At 37.5% G+C, this 18,166-nt stretch overlaps 1 protein-coding gene across 3 annotated transcripts in view; it reads left to right on the forward strand.

The window, feature by feature from the left end:
• The window catches only part of mib2.S (MIB E3 ubiquitin protein ligase 2 S homeolog), a 67,867-nt gene that overhangs the window by 9,094 nt on the left and 40,607 nt on the right, over positions 1-18,166 (forward strand). For all 3 annotated transcript variants that reach the window (NM_001127864.1, XM_018226764.2, XM_018226765.2), the window contains 1 exon segment: positions 15,616-15,967. In NM_001127864.1, coding sequence (NP_001121336.1) covers positions 15,721-15,967 — 247 coding nt within the window. In that variant the 5' untranslated portion in view covers positions 15,616-15,720.

An 18,166-nucleotide genomic window follows, 5' to 3' on the forward strand; every position in this document is an offset into this window, starting at 1 on the left:
AAAGCAATATGTAAAATATTTTCATTATTGAAATAGCTGATACCAGTAATATTCAGTGTACAGTAAAGCTTGTGTGAAGTGAAGCTTTTATTGGATATACTTTGTGCACTTTTCGCACACTGTGTTCTGTCACTATTTGAACTGAGGGGGCTGTTGTACTTCAAAATGCAGGTGCAGGACCAGACGTTTTATGTTTTTCATCACACAACTTGTGCCATATAGTCTCTAGATCTTGGCTATAGTATCCATTATCCGGAAACCCATTATCCAGAAGACTATCTCCCATAGACTCAATTTTAATCAATTAATTAAAATTGTTAAAATTGGTTTCCAGTTTCCTTGTAATAATAAAACAGTGGAATGTACATGACTCCAGCTAAGATATAAAAAAAAAATCTGTATTGCAGGCAAAGCAATCATATTTGGGTGAATTAATGTTTAAATATTTTTGAGTAGATATAAGGTATGGTGATACAAATTACCGAAAATTACCGAAAGATCCCTTATCCAAAAAAACCCAGATCGGCCATTCACACATGCGCGCTCGGGGGGCCCCGAAGTTTGGAACCTGGTGGGCCCCCAATTGTCTAGTCCGACCCTGAGGCTGCCAGAAGATTTTTACAATCTCTTTCAAATCCAATGAAGGATTTACTAATCTTGCTATAGGATTATACATTTCCTCTGTCTTGAAACCCTCCATCTCAGCGAGCTCCAGCCAGACTGTTCTCTCAGTGGCAGAAACTCCTAAGCTGCTTATTTATTGCTGGGCAGCAGCTGAGTTGAAAGGGGCATAGTTCATGTCTGGCCCATTAAGCTGTCTGAATAGGAAATAAGTCCAGGAAAAGATTTACCATGCAACTAGGTGTTGGATTTTTGCCACTGCTATGACTGCTAAAAGGAATTTGTAATGTGGAAAAAACTAGGAAAGTGGGACTGTGATATTACTTGTCAGTTCTGGTACTCTTACATGTCTGCTACTGTCTATAACATGCTGTCCGGTTATGCTTTGGGACTAAACATTCTAGGTCCTCAAGTCATAAACGTTTCAGGTAATCTGTCTGTAAGCCTAGTTTCCCACCACTGTGGGCTTTAGGGGCCTTTATAGGATTGTTAACAGAGTAGAAAAGATAAGAAATCAAGGCAAAGCTATCAAAACTTAAAGGACATGTAACCCCCCCCCACACACACACACACAAGAGCCTCTTTGAAATCTCTAAATGCCTGCCACTCTGGTTGTTCAAAGGTTAATAATAACCTGCAGCATCCCCTTCATCACTTAGGGTTCCTTCTGCTCCTCTAACCCACGCAGCTCCCTCCCTCTGGAATTTCCATTGGCTGTTGGCTCATGAGCATGTTCACCACTATTTTTTAAAACCATTAGGCGGGGGTGCAATGAGGGTGTGACCACAAAATACATATAGTCAACTACAAGGGGTCCTCTGCACTCAACCCATTATCAATATATTTAAGACAGAGACATTTTGTGCATACTGCTACTAAAAACCTAATGGTTTTAAAAAATAGTGGTGAGCACAACTTTCCCTTGTTTGTTATAGTTATACATGAGCAGTGACCAGCTCTATGTTGTAGCTCCCACCCCTCCCAGCTATAGTCAGGTGATCCCACTGGTGTCTAATAAAAGGGCAGCCAAGTTTGGGAGTTTTACTTTGAAAGCAGCTAGTAAGTTGCAGGTAAAACCTAGTCCCTTTGTAAAATGTATAATTAAGCAATTGAATTCTTAATGAATCAGATGAAAATTAAGCGTAGGACTGGCCAGATATGGGATGACTTTGACGTAGTTGGCCAGCTTAAATATATTGCAATATATGGACAAACAATCCCTGTGTTGTTTAAAGGGTAAGGCATTTTTTAGTAGCAGTATGCACAAAATGTCTCTGTCTTAAATATATTGAAAATCAGTTAGTGAAAACTTAAAACCAAATTGAGGTTTCACTGTATAAGCATCATCATGCAAACCAAATATTGTTGGCTATCTCTTAAAAGGGAACTATCGTGGAAATTTAAATTTAAAATAAGCTTTAGCATACTGAAATAAGAGACTTTCTAAATACAATAAATTAAAAATTCTGTACTGTTTCTGAAAAAATCAAGTTTATCTTCACTATCCCTCTCCCAGCCTCTGTTTCTCTTCATTCTCTCTTCATGCAGGAGTTGGGTATCAGATTGTCATTGACAGTTAGATCCAATATATCTTATAGGGTGGCTCCTTTTGCCTAGAAGATGTATTAGAGCTCACTCTAAAATCATGGGGCAAATTCACTAAAGCGCGAAACGACTAACGCTAGCGCATATTCGCCATTGTGACATCATTTCGTTACTTTGCCGATTTACTAACGGGCACTGGTGTAAATTCGCTAGCGAAGTGGTAAATTCCCTACTCTAGTGCTACTTCGCACCCTTACGCCAGGCAAAGTTGCGCTATGGCGAATGGGACGTAACTACGCTAATTCACTAACTTGCGCATTTTACTGAACTTTACCTCCTGCGCCAGACTTGCCTTCGCCACCTGAGACCAGGCGAAGTGCAATAGAGTAGATAGGGATTGCTTCAAAAAAAGTTGAAATTTTTTCTAAGTCCCAAAAAACGCTGGCGTATTTTCCTTTTTTAAGGGTGATAGGCTGAAAAAGATTGAAATTTTTGTGGGGGGTACCCTCTTTCCTCCCTACATTTCCTAACATATGGCACCTAAACTATACAGTGGGCACATGTGTAGGGCAAAATAAAAACTCTATTTTATTTTATGAAGCTTTCCCAGGCTTGTGTAGTGTAATGTATTTGCTGCTACATATACGTCCATTGTACTTTAACTTGGCGCCGTATGCAAATTAGGCATCGCTAGCGTAACTTCGCTTTGCTTGACGAATTAATGTTATCACAACTTCGCTACCGTTCGCCTCCCTGAGCGCAATTTTGCATTTTAGTGAATGCTACGCCTGGCGAAGTGCGGCGGAGTGTGGCGAAGCTGTCGCCGGCGCAACTTCCGATCTTAGTGAATTTCTCCCCATGTCTCTCTACATGCAGAATTTGTGCAAAAGGCAGTTATTTTGTTTGATTTTGTTTCTACTGGAATCAGTTATTGAATGAGCCACACTATTGGATATATTGGATCCAACTGTCAATGAGTATCTGACACCCAACTGCTGCAAGAAGACAGAAAGAAGAGAAACAGATGCTGAGAGAGGAATAATGAAGATAAACTTGATTATTTCAGAAACAATGCAGAATTTCTAATTGATTGTATTTAGAAGGTTTTTTATTTCAGTACGATGAAGCTTATATTCAATTTTCATGACCGTTCCCCTTTAAACAAGATGTGCCTGTGCCTCTCCAACAGGGAGTGGAGAATAAATGAATTGCTTGCCATGAGGCACAGTCTTCAATCCAGAAGGATTACTAAAATGCATCAGTTGCCTCCACCATATAAGACTCAATTCATCATTTCCTTTAATGGACATTGCAAACATATTTCAACATTGTGCCCTCTTCTTTATGTATAAAACTATCAATTCCATTTCTCTGTTATTACAAAAAAGTAAAAGGGAAGTTATCTGAAAATCTCTTTCTGTCTAATATAAGTGCTTCTATTTTTTCTATCTTTTTAAACAAATGAATTGGTCCGTCGCTTTAAACGGTCTTGTATTGTAGAAAGGCTCAGAAATTAATATGCTGAAATTCTTTTCATAAATCAATACAGGAATTAAAGTTGCAAAAATCAATGGGTAATTGAGCATAGACAGAAACAAAGAGTTGAATAAAGCTTTTTGTCCTATGTTTTATTTTGTATCTGCTCAAGGGCAACTAAAGCCCTGATTAAAAACAGGCAGCTGCTGTAGGGTTGCAGTTTGTAATGTATGGGTCAACCCTGCACCCAACCTTAACCTGTCTGTTTGGCACCTGCACTGACCCTAACCCAGCAAACCTACTTGTTTATAGACCTGCCCCCACTCTGATGTCACAGAAGGTGTTGGGCCATGTGGGTGCAGGTCTATAAAAAGGAAAGACTGGAGGAGAAGAGAAGCATATTAAGGTCGCAGGTGAGGTGAGTGCATGGTAATGTTCAACCTGCAGGAGCCCACAAAAGTTGTGTATATGTTGGCCAGAACCCACCCAACCTGTAGGGCATGCAGTTTTAGGGTCAGCTCACACATCACTAATTGCTGTGTTGCTTCTGTTTCTAATTTGTCACCGACAATGAGAGCCTCTCCTGCCTAGGATTACCACCTGTCTGTTTTTCACTTGGACAGCCCAGTTTTTGGAATTTTCTAAATTAGGAAATCCGGCGATCAGCCAATCGCTGACTGCCATGTCACAAGACCCTCCCCTGATGTGATCAGCCCTGCCCCTACAGAACAGACCCCGCCTCCTACATCATCCTCCCCGCCCCTCAACATCACCCGACCCGGCCCCCTGCCCGGTGTTGATCAAACAGAAAGGTGACTTACCTACTCCTGCCACAATGACCTCCCATGATAGAAAAAGCACAGTAATTATGATTGTTTCCTATCACTCTGAACAACAACTTAAAAGCAAGCTACTTCTAAACATTATAATAAGCATATTCTACTCTGACTTACCCTCCATATATTATCATCATCATACTTATGTACGGTGATTGATCTATTACATTCCTTATATAGCAATCCTTATATATTTATTTGCATTGCAAACCCTAATGTGTCTATTTTGTAGGGAAATCCTATTTTTATGGAAATAGCCTATTCCATCTAGTAATCAGTACACGTGGGAGTATGAGATAAAACATAATAAGCAGTGTGGAAATGGGTGGGAGGAAGCGGCATTCACATCATATAAGGAAGGAACACACAGTTGATAGTATAGAGGTTTAGAAACCTTGAAACAGAGTTTAAAAATTAACTAGAATTGAAATTTTTGTACCTGGATTGTACTTTACCCAAAGGAGAGGCAAGAGGGAACCAGTTTTACCTAATGTAATGTATAAGGCTGTGGAATCTAAGGGCAATTTCTAAATAGAACATAATATTAATGCTCAGTGCATTATCCTCAGTTCATGGAATGATTTAACTGGCAGTCCCAAACTTACTAATAAAACATTACATTTACTATCCCAGATCCTGAATTCATAAAAAGCCACCTTCCAACCACCCTTACTGCAGAAACGTTATTTGCAAGGTATGCCACACGAACATCTGTTTGCTGGTACAGGTATTGGATCTGTTATCCAGAAACCCGTTATCCAGAAAGTTCCGAATTACAGAAAGGCCATCTCCCATAGAATCAATTTTCTCCAAATAATCCACATTTTTAATTAAATTCCCTTTTTTTCTGTAGTGAAACAGTACCTTGTACTTGATCCAAACTAAGATATAATTAATCCTTATTGGAGGCAAAACCATCCTATTGAGTTTATTTAATGTTTCCATGATTTTCTAGTAGACTTAAGCTATATAGGTCCAAATTACGGAAAGATCCGTTATCTGGAAAACCCCAGGTCCAAAGCATTCTGGATAACAAGTCCCGTACCTGTACTTGGAAGCCTATTTAAAGAGATAGCAGACTTAACAGATGATGGTGAATATTAAGTCCTACCGGGGCATCATTTTTATTTTGTGGTAAAAGTTTATTTATTTATTTTTCTAACTGTGACAAAATTTTGATTCAGATTATTAACAAGAATCTAAGAAAGGAAATACTGGGCACATGCACAGTTTGTAAGGGCACACACAACATATGCAACTATGTTATTATCCCTGTTTTCTGCATACACAGTACCAGCAATTTATATATATAGTCAAATTAATTGTGTACATCTGTACATAGTATCTGCACACAGGTTGTAACTTGCCCCCATAGTGACATAATCCTGTTATTAACAGCTGTACTGATGTGGGTATTAAATGTAGATGCCTTCTTGCCTTGTATTTTATATGTCAGATGAATGGTGGGATGGCATACACTCTGCCCAGAGAACACCTGGTAAGGGGTGGCTCACCTTTAAGTTAACGTTTAGCCTGTTATAAAATGTCTGATTCTAAGCAACTTTTCAATTGGCCTTCATTTTTTCCTTATTTTAGTTTCTTTTTATTTATTTGCCTTCATTTTGTCTCTCTTTCCAGCTTTCAAATTGGGATCCCTGACCCCATCTAAAGATAAATGCTGTGTAAGGCTACACATTTATTGTTATTGTTACGTTTTATTACTCATCTCACTATTCAGGCCTCTCCTATTCAAATTTCAGTCTATTATTCAAAGCAGTGATTTGCCCAGTCCAATTTGCCCTAGCAACCAAAACCAATTGCATAATGTCTCACAATATCACTCATATAGACTTCATACAAAAGTTAATTTAAAGGTGAACAGCCCTTTAATGAATTTATTAACCTAAAATAAAATGTTATTGTAAAACATAGTGTCGTTATCCATGATGCTATTTTGTGGTTAAACCCCAGATATGATTATGAGCTTGAGCATAATGGGTAAAAGAAGCATGTATGTTGCTAAGAATCTGTGGAGTTAAAAGGATCAGTTTGCTTTGTCTTAGTTTGCTCTGCATCCTGCGCTGACCTTGCACGTTGTTGCAGTAATCCCACAAAAGCACACAGGGGGTTATTTATTAAAGTCCGAATGCCAAAAACCCCAAAAATTCATGTTTTTTTTTAACCATAAAATCCGAATTTTTTGTGGAAAAAAAACCTCAAATTTTTTTCGGTATTTATTATACCCCGAGGATGTAAAAAGTCAGAATCCGAAAATCCAGTATCTCAGAACTGGAGAGGTTGCATACTGTATAAGTCAATTGGAGAATTCCCAAAGAGATCTTGTTGTGCTCTGCTTTTCGTGCAATAATCCGAAGATTTTGTGGTTTTTGGGCATCAAATCTGAAAAATTTGTACAATTCAAATTTTGTTCATGATTTTATCGAGTTTTTTTCCCCGCACATGAAATGTATTGATAAATAAGGGGGGAAACCTGTGCCGATTTGGACGGAGTAACTTTGAGAAAATAATGAGATATATTTCAGATTTTGATAAATAAACCCGCAAAGTGTGAAACTCTACCAAGGTACAAAATATTATTTTATTTGGCCCAATAAAAAATATTAGTTGTGTATTAGTTTGGCACACCTTATAATAATTGTCAAAGAGCTGGGTGCTCACTGTGTGTGTGCTATCAGACCCCATAGCATACAAATCAGGCCTGAGTTGTATCTTTTCCATGTGTCCCTGATGAAAACTCCTTCTATTGGACTGAAACATGTTTTTTTATAAGCATTATGAAATAAGACTGGTCATTTTTTCTGGTCCAATAAAAAAAGCATATATTTTCTCTTCATTAATTGCACATTTGGAAGAAGTAAACATTAATTAGTAGCTAAAAGCACTAGGGCATGCAGGGCAATTATTTTTCACATTTGTGTAAAGCATGAGGCTGGGGGATTTGTAAGGTGCAGATGAATTACAGAGTGAAGTCTGCTTAATCGCTCCTGTCTATTGTCCCTCTCCTGAGGACAATCCACACTGTAACTTGGTGCTTAGACAGTCTGCAGCGCTTTTGATTGGAACGTTTTTATTGTAGAAGAAAGAAAGTGTAGAATGAAGCCAAACGAGCAACAGACTAATTAGGGCAGTATGTAGATAGGAGTGTATCATTTCTACATGATTTTGCAAGGTGTATGTATAATCTTTAGGTTATTCCTTTGCTCTCTGTATATATCACTTTCCTTGAGAATGTTGTGTTCTAGAGAGCTCTGATGCACAGTTGCATTTATTTATGGCATTATAAGCATTTATGGCAGTTATTTGGTGTACACTGTATTCCATTAGGTCCTACTTTTCCTTTTGGGTCTGTATGTAAGGTTGTCACTTTTTCTGGAAAAACATACCGGCCTTCCTATATATTTATCTTTTTTCACTATTAATAAGATTGTGATCAACCGGCCAAGTGGCAACCCTATCTGTATGGATGCGGAAAATATAGAAAGTATTTTTTGCAATGTTATCAGGTGAGCACTGACCTTCAGGGATACATTGAGTTGAGTTTAGCACACCTTAAAGGAGAAGGAAAGCTACGGAGGCATTTTATTGCCAATAGATTAGCTGCAATAGTGCAAGCTATATTTATTCTGTAGAATGTTTCACCATACCTGAGTAAAATGCTCTAGAAACTCTCTGTTTGTTTAGGATAGGAGCTGCAGTATTAATGTGGTGTGACATCACTTCCTGCCTGAGTCTCTCCCTCCTCTGGGCTCAGATTACAGCAGAGAAGGGAGGGGGCAGGGAAAGAGGAGCAAACTGAGCATGCTCTTGCCCAGGGCAATGAGGTTTAAGCTGAAGGCAGGAAGTCTGATACAGAAGCCCATGAGTACACAATAGAAGGTAAGAAATGCAGTGTTTCTTTTGACAGGGGACTCAGAGCAACATTACTTTGGGGTTTTACTGGTGTATTTATATAGACCTTTCTGTTAAGGCTTACTTAGTTTTAACCTTTCCTTCTCCTTTAAAGCAAATGAACATTGTGAATATGTACTGTCTGTCAGGGGCCTATCGGCTCCAAGCGCAGGGAAGTCCGGACCAAGGAGGAAACTCCAGGACAAAGTTCAGTTTGCGGTAACCAGAGGGATCGTTGTCAGCGTTCAGGCAGTAGTTCAGTAGGCAGAAGGCAAGGATCAAAGTCAGAAGATTAAGGCTGGGTCAAAAGTCCAGGAAAATACTAATAATCAATTTGGGAGCACCCAGGTATACAATCTAGCAATTCCTAAAATCGGGCATTGAACCCATGACCTGGAAGTCTTTTTATTTTAAATTTTAAATAGGCATTTATGTGTGTGCAGCTTCCATTCACTGTTCTGTACTTATTGGGCTCCCTGGCTGTTACACAGCTGCCAAGCTTTGAGTGCTAGAGGGGAACATAGTCTATCAGGGTAATGGAGGATAATGAGATTATGGGGCCGATTCATCAAGGGTCGAATATCGAGGGTTAATTAACCCTCGATATTCGACTAGGAACTAAAATCCTTCGACTTCGAATATCGAAGTCGAAGGATTTAGCGCAAATGCTACGATCGAACGATCGAAGGATTATTCCTTCGATCGAACGATTAAATCCTTCGAATCGAACGATTCGAAGGATTTTAATCCAACGATCGAAGGAATATCCTTCGATCAAAAAAACTTAGGCAAGCCTATGGGGACCTTCCCCATAGGGTAACATTGACTTCGGTAGCTTTTAGCTGCCGAAGTAGGGGGTCGAAGTTTTTTTTAAAGAGACAGTACTTCGACTATCGAATGGTCGAATAGTCGAACGATTTTTAGTTCGAATCCTTCGATTCGAAGTCGTAGTCGAAGGTCGAAGTAGCCCATTCGATGGTCGTAGTAGCCCAAAAAACACTTCGAAATTCGAAGTTTTTTTACTTCGAATCCTTCACTCGAGCTTCATGAATCGGCCCCTATATGTTAGTACTCTTCATCTATGGGTTTACAGACTTGAAAATCAAATTCACAGGATTTTCTCTAAGGCTACCTGAATTTTTAATGAATTATGCAAGCGTAATTACACAATTCTAAAATAGCTGCATGTAATAGTGATGTGGGGGCCGGCCCGATACCCGCCGGATTCGCGGGTTGGTCGGGTTTGGGCCAACCTCGCACCCCCCTGTGTGGGTGGTGGGCGTGACCTTGGTCGAGCTCTTTCTACTGCTCCCCCCGCCCACCACCTTCAACTGCTGGCTTCCAACCTCTGGCTTTATAGCCGCATGCCCCCCCCCCGCCTCTTTTGTGACGTCATTGGCGGGGCGGCATGGGTCTATAGAGGGAAGTCGGGCGCGGGTGAAAGGAGGGTGGGTTAGGGTTGCATGTACCCTAAAGCAACTAGCTATTGTATAACATCCCTTAAAGGGACCATAACAAATAGAGTGAAAAGATTGTAATTACTTTTATAGGTTGTATCTGTTTATTTAGCACCTGAAAAAATAAAATAAAATATTTCTTAGCAACAACATTTCAATGAGAACGTTTTCAATCTATAGGTGTTAAAAGCTAGTAAACCACATAGGGGCACTTTTACTTAGGTCTGAAGTTCTACAGAACTGAGATTTTTGCGGTAGCCTTTTAGTAAATAGGCAATGTCGTTGCGAATTGTAATTTTATTGAATCTTCACAAAAAAAACACAATTCACCCCTTAGTAAATGTGCCCCATAGTGTTCAGCTGGCAGAGAAATGCCCATGATCACTTTCATTGGCTTTACTTAAAAGTGCAGCTAAGAGTTCTTTACTGAACACTGGAAAAGCTCTCCCACCTGAACTTTTGTGTGGCTTTCCTTAGAAGCAGTGGGAACTGCAGGAGGTAAATGATGCTTTTTGGGGTTCTCTGCCGCTCTGTCTTAAGTTTCATAAATGGCATTGGACTCCCATTTTATTGTTATGGTGCAATAAAACCATTGAGTTTTTGCTCCAAATTCAGTTCACTTTAAATAACAGCATTTGCTAAATATCAATCTGCCGGAGAAGCACCTTTTTCCTCAAGATCAATTCATATTTGTATTTTACTACAACACCTGAACAGCTGCATCTGACGTAACCATGCCTGGTTTCTGAAAATGGTTCGGTTATCCAGAATGCTTGAGACTTGGGTGTTTTCAGTCATTTGGATCACTAACTATACCTGTAAATAGTAGTCTAGTAAAATGCATTTAAACATGAAATAAACCCAATAGGATTGTTTTGCCACCAACATGGGTTTTATGTTGCTTAGTTGCCAGTGTACTGTTTGTTGCCAATGTACTGTTTTATTATTGCAGAGAAGAGGAACATAGTAAAAAATGATTTGATAAAATTTGAGATCACAGATGGCCCTCCTGTAATTCAGAACTTTCTGGATAATGGGTTTCCTGTATGAGGGATGCTATACCTGTACAGTAGTCAATAACACTTTGTTTGAGCTGGTACTGTCCACGCAAATACAAAAATACTTCTTAAAGGGGCAGTTCACCTTTAAGGTAACTTAGAGAATGCCCAATTCTAAGCAACTTTTCAATTGGTCTTCATTATTTATTGCTTATAGTTTTTTAATTAATTGCCTTCTTCTTCGGACTTTCAAATGGAAAAACAAATGCTCTGTAAGGATACAAATGTATTTTTAGTGCTACTTTCTATTACTTATCTTTCTATTCAGGCCTCTCCTATTCATAGTCTAGTCTCTTATTCAAATCAGTGCATGGTTGCTAGTGTAATTTCAACCGTAGCGACCAGATTGCTGCAATTGCACTTAACATTGTACTCAAAAACCACAAATAATAAACAATGCAAACCAATTGCACAGTGTCTCAGAATATCATTCTCTGCATCATACTAAATGTTAATTTAAAGGTGAACAAACCCTTTAACTGTAAAAAAAAAAAATCAGCTGTTGCTGCTGGGAAGTATTTATTACATTTTCAAATTGTAGAGGGGCTAAATTGTAACAGATGATTTATGAATATGTCCTACAGCTGTGTGTGTGAATGTTAATGCACACAGACAAAAATAATTGTGTGTATATGTTTAAAAAAAAAGTGTTTTAGTTTGTCATAGCTTTCATGTCTTCAATGTAAGATTCTAAAGAGTGAAGGAAAGTTATTTACCACTTTATTACATACAACTACAGAAATACAATTATCACACAACTACAGGCAGATCCTCAGTCTGCAGAGAAATTGTTGCCCCATGTTCCTGCATCAAATGCATTGCCTTGGCTCAGGTACAGGCTGATTTTGGTGTAAACTGCAAATGCTTGTGTTTCTGTGCCGAAGGGTTTAATTTTATATGTGAAGATTCTGTCTCGATTGTATTTGTGTTCTTCACTATAATGACCCCACTCATTGAGTCTACCATTGGAGGAATCTGGAAACAAGAGTAATACACTTACACACTGCTGGATATTTATCTTGTGTTAGATTAAAGGACAGACAGTGGTGCATGCACCAATGCTGTGCTACGCTAGTCTGTGTCAGCTCTTTCTGACCTGAGACAAGTCTGTTCTCCTCTTGTTTCTCTGCATCAAAAATGAGTTCAACAGAGCAATGACTCACCGGGCCTAGACTTTTCTAGGAAAATTCATATGATATTGAGATATTGAGAGCTATAGGTGCAAATGCAGAGTATATGCTCTGAACCTTATTAGCTTGAAATCCTGCTACTAACTAGGTATGAACACATTTCTGTGGTTTTTATGTGTTATTACAGTTTTGCTCAGAAAGGTGAATTGCCCTTTGAGCTGCAAGTCACTGTTTCCCCAAGAGACCTCATTATCTTAAATTGTTACAATTGTTTCTTTGCATATCTTAAATTGTTAGAAAATCCAAACCCACCAGTGATTCCCTTTTATAATAATACAGATTCTTATCCTTATATTAACGCAGAGGTCTGACCTAGATCAGTGATAATTCAGTTGAAATATTTGGATAGAAAGAGAAAAAGTACCCTGCTTAATCACTCAAATAACAGCAGTCACAGATTGGGCCAACTTGAATAGCCTTATTCAATTACCTTAAAACTCGGATTTAAATATAAAGTGCAGTGCTCTAATTGCATGACGTTCATTAAAAAACAATTATTAGAGTTAATCATTAATAAATTAATAAAGTGCAGTGCAATATCAATCGGTGATTCAATTTTAAAGAACAAAAGTTGATGCTTGTGCCCAGGCTTCAACAAATTATAAGCCACCAATTACCCTTAGCTGGGATAAACCCACTAAATGTTGTAAATAGCAACGTTGCTTGAGAGTTGAATGCTTCTATTCCCCCATCAAATTGTGCTTGAGGAATTAATTTATAAATTATAAAGTGCTTAATAGTGCAGAATAATTAATTAGAGTAAAGGTAATTAAAAATTAATTAATTAGAGTGACCACAATTAATAGGATAAGAATTATAGTAAATGCTCAGTTCATAAAAACAAGAGAGAAACTGGAAGGAAAAGGAAGGTGGAGTTGTCCCAAATCTACGGCCTAATATTTTCTATCCCTGGGACACCACAAAGGCTGAGAAGGCAGAGCAACCGGGACTGGTGGTCTCAAATTTTAACTAAGCCCTAATGCTATTGAAGGTTATTGTATCCTAAAAACCACAAATCCTGAGATTTTAGATATGCGAGAAGAGAGATACAGATACGAAACTGAGCATTAGGGCTTAGTTAAAATTTGAGACCACCAGTCCCGGTTGCTCAGACTTCTCAGCCTTTGTGGTGTCCCAGGGATAGAAAATATTATGCCGTAGATTTGGGTAATTGGTGGCTTATAATTTGTTGAAGACTGGGCACAAGCATCAACTTTTGTTCTTTAAAATTGAATCACTGAAGGGTTGATATTGCACTGCACTTTATTAATTTATTAATGATTAACTCTAATAATTGTTTTTTAATGAACGTCATACAATTAGAGCACTGCACTTTATATTTAAATCCGAGTTTTAAGGTAATTGAATAAGGCTACAAGTTGGCCCAATCTGTGACTGCTGTTATTTGAGTGATTAAGCGGGGTACTTTTTCTCTTTATATCCAAAAATGTTATCTTAAATTGTTACAAAGATATTGAAGTGCACCTGCTACGTATTCTGGGCTCTCTGCCAAAAGCCAATTAAGTTTTAGAAATCCTTTTGTTCAGTGCAGGAGATCAAAGAGAAATACGGGACTTTTCAGTAACAATCCGAGACTGTGGGTTGAGCTGTCAAAATCGGTACTGTCCCGGAAAAAGCGGGACAGTTGGGTGGTATGCTTATACCAGGGGTTACCATTTGCATTTTTAAAGGGGTTGTTCACCTTCAAATACTTTTTTCAGTTCATTTGTTTTCATATTGTTCATCAGAAATAAAGAATTTTCCCAATTACTTTCTACTTTCCATTTGTGATTGTTTTTCTGGGAGGGGGGGTTGCCGACTCTTTAACCGTTTTAAATGAATACATTTAGTTGATAAATGTATCTTTGTCCCTGCTGAGCTCTTCATTAAAAGCAACTGTTAGAATTGATACAACAGTTGCTAATATTCCACAAATACTGCTGAGAAATGGATCAACTAAATGTATCAACTAAATGTAAAATTGTAACAGTTCAGATGCTCCTGGGTCACTGAGCTGCCAGACAGAAACACCAGACACATGAACATTAAACTTACATTTTGGGAAAACAGTAAAAAACAAAGATGGAAAGCAATTGCAAAAAGTCTTTATTTCTGATGAACAATCTGAAAACGAATGAACTGAAAAAAAGTGTTTGGAAGGTGAACAACCCCTTTAAGGCATGGCAATCTAAATTTTAGAAAGAAAACCCCAGGTCCCGAGCATTCTGGATAACAGATCCAAACCTGTAAATTCATCACACACACAGGTGCATATTTATCAAAGGTCTAAGTGAAAATTCGAATTTCTATCTAATTTTTATGTACTTCGACTAGGGAATAGTCCGAATTCATTTCGAATTTGAAAAAAATTCGAAATTTCGAAATTTATCATGTACTGTCTCTTTAAAAATTTGACTTTGACCATTCGCCATCTAAAACTGCCAAATTGCTGTTTGAGCCTATGGGGGACCTCCTTTTAAAAATCAAAGTTTTTTGGGGGGGAAACTTTGAATCGTTCGTTCGAATGCGCTATTACTTCTATTTGTACGATTCAAATTCGATTGAAAACTGACCTATTCGGCCAAAAAAACCTTCAATTTAATTTTGGTTGGTCTATTTGAATTTCGAAGTTTTTCAAATTCGAGATTCGACCCTTGATAAATCTGCCCCTTACTACTTTGAAAAAAAGGCCTATGAAAATCCTAATTTCTATAAAATCATCTGAAAATAGTTGTAGTGATCGAAGTAGATTAAATTCTAGGCCACTACAAAAAAAACAGTCCTGTACTCCTGGGAAAGATTTAGTATGTGGTGTAAAAAATGTTGGAATACTTTGAAATAAATTGCCAAATCCTTCTGCAGGCCGAACCAAATTTGAATCCTAATTTGCATATGCAAATTAGGGTGGAAAGGGGAATGGCGTGATTTTTTGTCACAAAACAAGGAAGTAAAAAATGTTTTCCCCTTCGCAGGACTAATTTGCAAATGCAAATTAGGATTCGGTTCGGTATTCGGCCGAAGCTTTCGCGAAGGATTCAGGGGTTCGGCCGAATCCGAAATAGTGGATTCGGTGCATCCATAATATATGTATATATATATATATATATAGTGAATAAAGTACCCCCTCTTGTAAAATATAAGGATATTATTAGTTACCGAGGAGTTTCATGACCATATAAAAACACGAGGCCGAAGGCCGAGTGTTTTTATACAGGTCATGGAACTCCGAGGTAACTTCTAATATCCTCATATTTTACAACTGGGGGTACTTTATTTATTATAATACACACATTTTAGTGAGTCATGTGACAGAAATTACATCACTACTCACCGTTTATAACTGATGACATCACTACTCACCGTTTATAACTGATGACATCAGAACTCACCGTTTATAAGGATATAATTTACAGGATATTCATGGCTTTTGTGTATTATATGTATATATACACAGTTTTGTTTTGCTTCAGCATGTGTAACATATTCTGATATTATATTCATTTTTCAATATCTCTTCGTCTAGGGCTTGATAATCCTGGCTGCTTTGTTCTTGACATCAGGCCTCCAATCTCTTTACTCCATCAGGAATTCTCTTCAATGCCTGCAGCAGTTCAGTTACTAAGGTGAAATGGACTGGGACACGTCGGCAGCAATGCAAGTGGGAATGCGAGTGGTGAGAGGAGTGGACTGGAAATGGTCTAACCAAGACAATGGTGAAGGCAGCATGGGCACAGTGGTAGAGATTGGACGTCAAGGAAGCCCTACTACTCCTGACAAAACAGTAGTCGTCCAATGGGATCATGGCACCAGGACTAATTATCGAACTGGTTTCCAGGGAGCTTATGACCTTCTGCTGTATGATAATGCTCAGACAGGTAATGGGACAGACATAGTCAACATATATACAGTTAATTTGTGTTTTATATTCTAGAATCTTTGTTCAGTCTAACATGACAATTCTTGTTCTTTATTAAAGGGGAACTATCGCAAAAATGAAAATTTAATATAAGCTTCCTCATACTGAAGTAAGAAACTTGCTAAATACAATCAATTCAAAATTCTGCATTGTTTCTGAAATAATCAAGTTTATATTCACTATTTCTCTCTCACCATCTGTTTCTCTTCATTCCGTCTTGTGATCCAATATATCTTATAGGGGGGTTTCCTTTCCTAGCAAATGTAATAGAGCTCACTCAAATAACTGATTCCAGTACAAACTTAATCTAACAAAATAACTGCCTTTTGCACAAATCCTGCATGTAGAGAGACATGATTTATGGTGATTTTTAATAGAATGAGCTCTAATACATCTTCTAGGCAATAGGAGCCACCCCCTATAAGATATATTGGATCTAACTGTCAATGATTATCTGACACCCAACTGCTGCATGAAGTCAGAATGAAGAGATGCTGAGAAATGGATATTGAATATAAACTTGATTATTTCAGAATAGTACAGCATTTTTAATTTATTGTATTTAGAAACGTTTTTATTTCACTATGCTGAAGCTTATATTAAATTTTCGCAATAGTTCCTTTTTAATCTTATTTTATTGTTATAAAGCTATCTTCTATACTCACTTACTGAAAGTAAATAACATAATATGAAAAAGTACCCATCGCCCTGCCTTGGGGGTCTTACTGTGTCACCACTACTTTAAGCTTACAGCAGTAGAAATAGTAGTAGTAGTAGTGTCTCTTAAAGGAACAGTAACACCAAAACATTAATGTGGCTGCCCCCATGGCAACACAGCAGTTTGTTGATATAAACTATAATAGTGTTTTTGAAGCAAAAACACCAGCTTTAACAGTGAAGGGAACATTATATTATTCCTGTTACTTTAAAAGATTTTGATTTTTTGTTGTTGTTACTGTTCCTTTAATATGTACAAGCAATTTTGCAGTCACCGAAGACCATTTGAAACAACACATCATAAGAAAGGGGAAGTTGTGTTTTGAGATATACCTATTCACATTCCATTCAGTTACTTGAAATGCAACTGCAAGTTACCTATATTTACCTATAGGTCATATTAATCATTTTTTGCTCATTGCTTTTGTGAGTTTTGAAGTTCCTTAACTTACTGTTTTGTCAACCCTTTTCTACCTGTCAGAGTTTCTAATACTAACGCACTTCAGCTGCTGGCAACCCCCTCATTGAAGAACTTGGGGGATAAGATGGGTAATGTAAAACCATTAGACAAATACTTTTATGGCAAAAGTAATAAATATCATGCATAGGCAATATCATTATAGATGTAAAAAAAAAAAAAGGTTTTATTTCTTGTATCCTTTTATACTCCATAAACTCCATTTTATTAAAAGTATCTACATTTTTAAAATGATTTCCTTTTTCTCTGTAATAATACAACAGTATATTGTACTTGATCCAAACTAAGATATAATTAATCCTTACTGGAAGTAAAACCAGCCTATTGGGTTTATTTAAGGTTTACATGATTTTCTAGCAGCCTTAAGGTATGAAGATCCAAATTACGGAAAGCGCCATTATCCAGAAAACCCCAGGTCCCAAGCATTATGGATAACAGGCCCCATACCTGTATTACATTTCTTGAAGAAACAGAACAAGCAGTGCAAAACTGGAAAGATAAAAACTGTGTACTTCTTTCAGTTCCAATTACATTTATAAATAATGTAAAAACCATTGAAAATATTTAATATATGGTTATTGAGAAGTTATTTCGATTTTTTTTTCTTTTTATAAGGCAAAATTAAATTTTGGGTTTATATTCCCTTTAAACTAAATCGAGCATTCATATGTGAATGGTGGAGCTTAATGGACTATGTAACAGACCTGAATTTCAAGCCACTTGAATATGTAATAGTCCTATTATGATAATTTGTCTCCTAATAAAGATGTACTGCTGGTTTGTATTTGTATGCTTTGTGTTTTAGGTGGATGCTAGGGCACATATATGAACTATTTTGCCTCTGGAGTTTTGGAGTATTCTTTTTTTTAAATATATTCATTATACGCCTCAGCTGGAAGTTGTGATGTTTAAAGCAAAATTTTCAGATGAGAACCTGGGCACAGTACAAGTTATGTAACTAAT

The sequence above is a fragment of the Xenopus laevis genome, chromosome 7S (assembly GCF_017654675.1).
Source record: "Xenopus laevis strain J_2021 chromosome 7S, Xenopus_laevis_v10.1, whole genome shotgun sequence".
NCBI classification, from domain to species: Eukaryota; Metazoa; Chordata; class Amphibia; order Anura; family Pipidae; genus Xenopus; species Xenopus laevis.